Source organism: Sapajus apella, unplaced genomic scaffold, assembly GCF_009761245.1.
Source record: "Sapajus apella isolate SASKATOON/1434 unplaced genomic scaffold, GSC_monkey_1.0 scaffold1759, whole genome shotgun sequence".
Classification (NCBI taxonomy): domain Eukaryota; kingdom Metazoa; phylum Chordata; class Mammalia; order Primates; family Cebidae; genus Sapajus; species Sapajus apella.
Window position 1 is genome coordinate 4,330 of NW_022438685.1, and position 8,553 is coordinate 12,882.

Sequence of the window (8,553 nt, forward strand, 5' to 3'; positions counted from 1 at the left end):
CACTGCAACCTCTCCATCCCTGGTTTAAGCAATCCTTGTGCCTCAGCCTCCTGAGTAACTAAGATTACAGGCATGCCCTACCATGCTGGGCTGATTTTTATATTTTTAGTAGAGGTGGGGTTTCAGCACGTTGCCCAGGCTGGTCTCAAAGTCCTGGCCTCAGGTGATCTACCCACCTCGGCTGCCCAAAGTGCTGGGATTACAGGCGTGAGCCACCATGCTTGGCCCCTAGTGACCTCATTTTAACTTCATCACCTCTGTAATGCACCTCTGGCTCCAATAATGTCACATCTGAGGTCTTGGGGGGTCAGAGCTTCAATACATGAATTTGAGGTGGGGGGCACACCATGCAGCCCATAATACTAGCAGATCTGGGTATGTGAAATTTGCTACAGCCACTGTCTCGCTGCCTTGGATATATTACCATTGGAAGGGCCCTTAAAGATCATCTAATCTGGCCAGGCTCCGTGGCTCACGCCTGTAATCCTAGCATGTCAGGCGGCCACTGCAGGAGGATCGCTTGAGACCAAGAGTTCGAGACCAACCTGGTCAACACAGCAAGACGCTGTATCTACTTACAGGCATGAACCTGTAGTCTCAGCTACTTGGGAGGCTGAGAAGAGAAGACTGCTTGAGCCCAAGAGGTGACAGAGAGCTGATTGTACCACTGCACCCCAGCCAGGACAACAGAGAACTTACCTCTAAAAAACAAAAACAGAGCAGTGTGGTGGCTCACACCTGTAAACCCAGCACTTTGTGAAGCAGAGTTGGGTAGATCATTTGAAGTCAGGTGTTCAAGACCAGTCTGGCCAAAATGACAAAACCCCGTCTCTACTGAAAAAAAAATATGAAAATTCCATCCTGGCCAACATGGTTAAACCCTGTCTCTACAAAAAATACAAAAATTAGCTGGGCATGGTGGCATATGCCTGTAGTCTCAGCTACTTGGGAGGCTGAGGCAAGAGAATCCCTTGAACCTGGGAGGTGGAGATTGAAGTGAGCCAAGATCACGCCACTGCACTCTAGCCTGGACGACAAGAGTGAAACTCCGTCTCAAAAAATAAAATAAAAAACAAACATGAAGAGCCTCTTCTACATCTCCCCATCACAGAGGTGTCTTCTGTAATTTCATCCCATTTTTTGTAAGGATTCTTTGGGTTTCTGGGTCCCAGAAGGGGAAGGTCTCTTCAAGGTACCGAAGCCATTACTCTGCAGAGAAGCGCAGACAGCAGAAGGAGCAGATCCTGGCCAGGTGTGGAGAGGCTACTGGGCTGAGACCTGGGCTGATCGTCCCCTGCAGGTCCACTTAATCCCATCAGCACCAAGGCTGCTGAAGTGGGGGCATCCACCAGCAAATGAAGTGGGGGCACGGCTTGGAGGCTGTTTCAGAAGGTCCCACTGGGCCAAGGACTCAAGGCCTGGCCACAGCCCTCCCCTGTGAGGCCCAGATCAGATTTCACCACGCTCAGAAAATCTCTGCTCATTTCAGTCCATGGTGATCTTGCTTTCTTGGGGATCTCTCCTGTACTTTCCAACCCAGGGAGTTCCAAATCTGAATGGATCCCAAGGACGAAGTGAATTGGGCCCCACCTCAGTTTTTTGAATTAGAATCAATGGGGCTGGGCCCCAGCATCTGTATCTTCATGTTCCTCCATGTGATCCTCATGCTGAAAGGCTGGTATTTGCAAATCCCTTTTTTGGAGCCAAAGGGTCTTTTTTAGAGACAGGCCTCCCTCTGATGCACAAGCTGGAACGCAGTCATGGGATCACAGCTCACTGCAGACTCAAACTCCTGGCCTCAAGAAATCCTCCCACCTTGGTCAACCAAAGTGTTGGGACTGCAGGTGTGAGCCACTGTGTCTGGCCAGGAAAGGCCTTCTGTTTCACTTGAGTGATATTTCTGCAGCATACCTATATTCATTGTTGCATTAAACTGCAGTATTGCAAGAAAAGAAGAAGTGAGAGGTGAGTGTTTTGCTTTCTTCTGAACATATCAGACCAAACCTGAGCTGTTCAGCACTTTTTATATTTTTGAGACAGTCTGACCCCGTCACCCAGGCTGGAGCGCTTGGCACGATCTCGGCTCACTGCAACCTCCGCCTTCCAGATTCAAGCGAATCTCCTGCCTCAGCCTCCCAAGTACGTGGGATTACAGATGTGCACTCCATGCCCAGCAATTTCTCTTTTGTATTTTTAGTAGAGATGGGTTTCAGCACGTTGGCCAAGCCGGTCTCAAACTCCTGACCTCTGGTGATCCATCTGCCTCAGCTTCCCAAAGTGCTGGAATTGCAGGCATGAGCCACCATGCCTTGCTGGTTTTGCCCATTTTTGACAATATATCAACATCATTTGAGACGGGCACGGCCTCCATATAGTGTCTCACTGCAGCCTCTAACTCCTGGGGCTGAAGTGATCCTCCTGCCACAGTCTCCCAAGTAGTCTAGACAAGGTAGCTGGAAGAGAGAGGAATATGCAAACCAGACTTGGAAACTGGTTAACTCAGAACTTGTCATTCCACAAAAGAGAAACTGTAATGGGCTCAGAACATTGATCTTCCAGTATTTGAAAGCTTATTAACTAGGAGAGACAGAGGAAACTGTTCTGTTGTAGGAGGACCCAACCAGCTCTGACGGTTGAAAGTGACATGAATGCAACTTTTAATGCCAGAAAAGCAGAGCTTCCTAACAATTGGACTTCCACAGCAGTGGGATCAGCTTCCTCCTTAAGGTTTTGCCTTTCCCATGAGCAAGAGACTCCTAGGAGAGCCGGAGCCCGTTAGGAAGCTGTGTGGGAACACACCCACAGGTTGTTTGGGTTTTTGGGTTTTTTTTGAGATGGAGTTTTGCTCTTGTTGCCCAGGCTGGAGTCAATGGTGTGACATCGCCTCACTGCATCATCCACCCCCCAGGTTCAAGCAGTTCTCCTGCCTCAGCCTCCCAAGTAGTGGGGATTACAGGCATCTGCCACAATGATCGGCTACTTTTTTGTATTTTTAGTAGAGATGGGGTTTCACCATGTAGACCGGGCTGGTGTCAAACACCTGACCTCAGGTGATCCACCTGCTCTGGCCTCCCAAAGTGCTGGGATTACAGGCATGAGCCACTGCACTGGGCTGGAACACACAGGTTCTTTGGAAGGTCTCTCAATGTCATGCAACTCTTTTATTTTTTATTAAAAAAATTTTTTTTGACACACGGTCTTGCTGTGTTGCCTAGGCTGGAGTGTGGTGGCACGATCATAGGTCACTGCAGTCTCTAATTCCTGGGCTGAAGTGATCCTCCTGCCTCAGTCTCCCAAGTAGCTGGAACACAGGTGCCAGCCACCACTCCTGGTTAATTTGGTTTTGTTTTGTTTTGTTTAGAGATGACATCTTGCTATGTTGCCCACCCTGATCTAGAACTCCTGACCTCAAGCAATCTTCCTTTCTTGGCCACCCAAACTGCTGGGATTACAAACCTGAGTCACTGTGCATGGCTGAGATTTTTCCATTTAGTGTTCTTCTACATGAAATATTTTATTCACAGAATGCATAAATGGTAGGGGAATTTCTGAGTTAAGAGCTATATATATGATACAAAACTTCATATATAGACTAGAGTTGAATTTCTTAGCTGAACTGGAGGGGCTGGCTTTAGGTGATTCATGAACTCCCTGAAATTGGTGAGACCATTGGAAATACATGAGAGCACATGGACAGTTTCCTATGATTTTCAGTCCTCAGAATGTCTCTTGAACTCAAAGATGCCTTAGGGCAGAGGATGCGTGTAACCCAGTCTAGAATCTCAAACAGTGAATGTAGAAAACATTCAGCACAAAAGCTTTGCCAAATTGAATGCTTAGATGTAACTTTTTCGTTGAGTTAATGTACCTGGGATCTCTTGTACATGTGAATCTCACTCTTGTAAGGTTTCATTGTTTCTGCTTCCCCTACCTTTCCTAGCCACCCAGCTCCCTCTCCCACCAGACTGGACTCTGAAATGGCCATGTACAGAGGAGACCCCAACACACTGCAAGCTTTAAGTGGAAAGGACACAGCTTCTGCTGGGACGGGGAACAGAGGGATGCAGAGACCCTGAAGATGCTTTTGGACAATGGTCTGCAGTTGGGACAGTGGCAGGAGATGCCATTGACCCTGGATCTCCAGGACAAGAGACCAGCCTGGCAGTTACATGTGTTTTCCTTCAAACTGGTTGCCAGGTTAAAATGACCAATGACATCAGAGATTCCATCCTTCCTGATTAGAAGGACCGGATTCTGTGGGCGCTTGGGAGCTCAGGTGCACAACAGCATCTTCTCAGAGCTGTTCTCCACTCCCAACTTCTCCCCAGCCTTGAGACTAGAGAAGGCACTCTTCTGGGTCCTAGTATAGTCTGGAAGAAGGCTTTGGACAGAACACGGACTAGGTTCCACGGGAGGAAACAGAATTTGGGAGAGATCATGGCTAGATGTCAACTAAAGCCCGAGGCTGAGGAGCAGAGCCCCCAGCCTAGCACCTCAGGGTACTCCCTCCTGGAAGTGATGGACGATGAAGTGCTGGGACCATCAGGTAAGGGGACTGGAGGAAGAGGAGATGGGAGAGGATTGACTAAGAAGAAGGAAGGGGGCCGGGTGTGGTGGCTCATATTAATATACTCCCAGTATCAAGGAAGGCTGAGCTGGTGAATCACCTGAGGTCAGGAGTTGAAAACCAGCCTGGCCAACATGGTGAAACCCTGCCTCTACTAAAGATACAAAAATTAGCTGGGTGGTACTGGTGCATGCCTGTAACTCCAGCTACTCGTGAGGCTGAAACAAGACAATTATTTGAGCCTGGGAGGCTGAGGTTACAGTGAGCCGAGATCGCACCAATGCACTCCAGTCTGATTGAAAGACTGAGACCCTGTGTCAAAAAAAAAAAAAAAAAAAAGGGGCGCACAAGTTAGGAAGAAGCTCCTGAGGAGGGTGTGTGGGAAGAAAGGAGGGACTCGGGCTGGGTGCAGTGGCTCAGACCTGTAATCCCAGCATGCTGGGAGGTCAAGGCAGGCAGATAACTTGAAAACAGGAGTTTGAGACAGCCTGGCCAACATATTGAAACCCTGTACCTACAAAAAGTACAAAAATGAGCTGGGCTTTATGACCAGCACCTGTAATCCCAGCTACTTAGGAGGCTGAGGCAGGAGAATCACTGGAACCCAGGAGATGGAGGTTTCAGGGAGCTGAGATGGCACCACTACACTCCAGCTTGAGTGACAAAGCAAGACTATGTCTCAAAAAATAAACAAACACACAGGGACTCAGAGATTCAGTGACTAGGGAAGGAAATGAGGAAGCATTCTGAGGACAGACAGATGGAAGAATGGGGAGGAGGAGGAGAGGCACATGGGATTCAGCAAGGGAGAAAGATGGAAAGATAGCTTGGATAAGCCAACAGTCTGCGGGGCTGGGGAGGATGGAAAGTGGTTTGGGGTTTAGGGTCAGGGTCAAAGGTGATCAATTGCAAAAGCATTACACGGTGACCTGCTTTCTTTACTCAGTCCCTTGGGTAGATCCTGGCACCCCGAGTAAGTTCCTTTGCTGGAACAGGAAGATGGAGTGGTCGGACGAATCTGAGGAGCCGCCCAAGGAGGAGACAGAGAAGGAGCGCGCCCCTAAGCCTGAAGAGACCTGGGTGCTGGACACCCTGTGTGGGCTCAAGATGAAGCTAAAGCGACGGCGAGTGTCACCCGTGCTCCCTGAGCACCCCAAGGCCTTCAACAGGCTGCTTGGTAGGACACCCCAGAGAGCACGTCCAATCCTGTTCTTTTAAAAAAGAAGCTTCCCATAACTATACTTTTCACATGGGAAAAATATGCCCCCCAGTGGGTGAGCTCTCCACGTGGGAGGACTCAGAGGATCCTCAGCATCACTCATGAGGGACACTTAGGAGGCCATAGAGGACTCGGCTAGACTTGATAAGGGTCTGTGATTGGGATAAGAACGCTTGGTTTCGGCCAGGCGCAGTGGCTCAAGCCTGAGATCCCAGCACACTGGGAGGCTGAGGCAAGAGCATCGCTTGAACTCAGGACTTGGAGGCTGCAGTGAGCTATGACTGCACCACTGCACTCCAGCCTGGGTGACAGAGCAAAACCCTGTCTCAGAACAACAAAGGCCAGGCACGGTAGCTCATGCCTGTAATCCCAGCACTTTGGGAGTCCAAGGTGGGTAGATCACCTGAGGTCAGTAGTTGGAGACCAGGCTGACCAACATGGTGAAACCCCGTCTCTACTCAATATACAAAATTAGACGGGTGTGGTGGCCCAGGCCTGTAATCGCAACTCCTCAGGAGGCTGAGGAGGGAGAATCACTTGAACCAGGGAGGCAGAGGATGCAAGTGAGCCAAGACTGCGCCACTGCATTCCAGCCTGGGTGACAAAGTGAGACCCCGTCTCCAAAAAATAAATAAAATTAAAATAAAAACAAAATCAAAAAGCCCAGAAAGCAGTTTCAGCTGTGCCCTCTGAAACTTAATGTCTCTTGCTGTCTTTATGTTTTTTTTAGAGACAGAGTCTTGCCCTGTCACCCAGGCTGGAGTGCAATGGCGTGATCTCGGCTCACTACAACCTCCAACCTCCTGGGTTCAAGCGATTTTCCTGCCTCAGCTTCCTGAGTAGCTGGGATTATAGGCCAGCACCACACCACGCCGGCTAATTTTTTATATTTTTAGTAGAGACAAGGTTTCACGGTGGTAGCCAGGATGGCCCTGAACTCCTGACCTCATGATCTGCTCACCTCCACTTCCCAAAGTGCTGGGATTACAGGCGTGAGCCACTGTGCCCACCCCCGTATGCCTTTCTTCAACCTCGTTGCCAGGTGGGAATAAACAATGACATGAGAGATTCCAGTCTTCCTGATTGGACTCACCTTTGTTGGCGCTTGGAAGCTCAGGTGGACGACAGCATCTTCTCAGAGCTGATCTCCGCTCCCGACTGCTCCCCAGCCTTGAGAATACAGAACGCACTCTGCTGGGTCCTAGTCGAGTCTGGAAGAAGGCTTTGGACAGAACAGGGACCAGGTTCCGTGGGAGGGAACAGAGTTTAGGAGAGATCATGGCCAGCTGTCAACCGCAGCCCCTGGTTGAGGAGAAGAGCCCCCAGCCTAGCACCTTGGGGTACTGCCTCCTAGAGGTGGTGGATGATGAAGTGCCAGGACCATCAGGTGAGGGGACTGGAGCAAGAAGAGATGGGAGAGGATTGACTAAGAAGAAGGAAGGGGGCCGGGCGCCGTGGCTCACACCTGTAATCCCAGCACTTTGGAAGGCTTACGTGGGTGCATCACCTGAGGTCAGGAGTTTGAATCCATCATGGCCAACATGGTGGAACCCTATCTCTTCTAAAAATACAAACATCATCCATAGGATATACTTCTAAGAAAAAAAAAGGGAAAAAAAATCAAAATAAAAAAATACAAACATGATCCTGGCAGTACTGGTGCACACCTGTAATCCCAGCTACTCAGGAGGCTGAAGCAGGAGAACCGCTTGAGCCTGGAAGGCCGAGGTTGCAGTGAGCCGACATCCTGCGACTGCTCTCCAGTCTGGGTGAGGGAGTGAGACCCTGTGTCAAGGAAAAAAAAAAAGAAGAAGAAGGAAGAACCCAGTCATCAGAAAGGAACACTTGAGGAGGGTGTGGGGGAAGAAAGAAGGGACTCAGGCCAGGCACAGTGGCTCACACCTGTAATCCCAGCACTCTGAGAGGCTAAGGCAGGTGGATCACTTGAGGCCAGGAGTTTGAGACCAGCCTGGCCAGCATGGTGAAACCCCATCTCTACAGAAAATACAAAAATGAACTGGGCATTATGGTGGGCACATGTAATCCCAGCTACTTGGGAGGGTGAGGTAGGAGAATCACTGGAACCTGGAAGACGGAGTTTGCAACAAGCCGAGATGGCAACACTACACTCCAGCCTGGGTGACAGAGAAAGACTGTCTCACAAAAAAAAAAAAAAAAAAAAAAAAATGGAGGGGACTAGGGAAGGAAATGAAGCATTCTGAGGACAGCAGATGGAAGAATGGGGAGGAGAAGGACAGACACATGGGGTTCAGTAAGGGAGAAAGATGGAAAGATGGCTCAGAGAAGCCAACAGTCTGCGGGGCTGGGGCGGATGGAGAGTGGATTGGGGTTTTGGGTTTTGCGTCTAAGGTGATCAGTTGCAGAAGCATTACACGGTGGCCTGCTTTCTTTACACAACTCCTTGGGTAGGATCCATCCCGCCTAATTTCCTTTGCTGTAAAAGGAAGAGGGAGTGGTTGGAAGAATCTGAGGAGGAGCCCGTGGAGGAGACAGAGAAGGAGCGCTCCCCTGAGCCTGAGGACACCTCGGTGCTGGACACGCTTCAGGGGCTCAAGATGAAGCTAAAGCGACGGCGAGTGTCACCCGTGCTCCCTGAACACCACCAGGCCTTCAACACGCTGCTTGGTAAGAGGACACCCCAGACAGCACCTCTAATCCCGTTCTTAAAAAAGAAGAAACTTCCGATAACCATACTTTTTCCATGGTAAATACATGCTTCCCCAGTGGGTGAGCTCTCCATGCTGGA

General features: G+C 49.8%; 1 protein-coding gene across 1 annotated transcript; it reads left to right on the forward strand.

The window, feature by feature from the left end:
- Window positions 1–5,428: 5,428 nt before the first annotated feature.
- Window positions 5,429–8,432, forward strand: LOC116546969 (speedy protein E2-like; the record flags this gene model as incomplete). Its single annotated transcript, XM_032273073.1, has 3 exons — window positions 5,429–5,775; window positions 6,956–7,173; window positions 8,217–8,432. Coding segments are annotated over exons 1-3 (781 nt in total), but the record flags the coding sequence as incomplete, so codon positions are not given.
- Window positions 8,433–8,553: the final 121 nt, after the last annotated feature.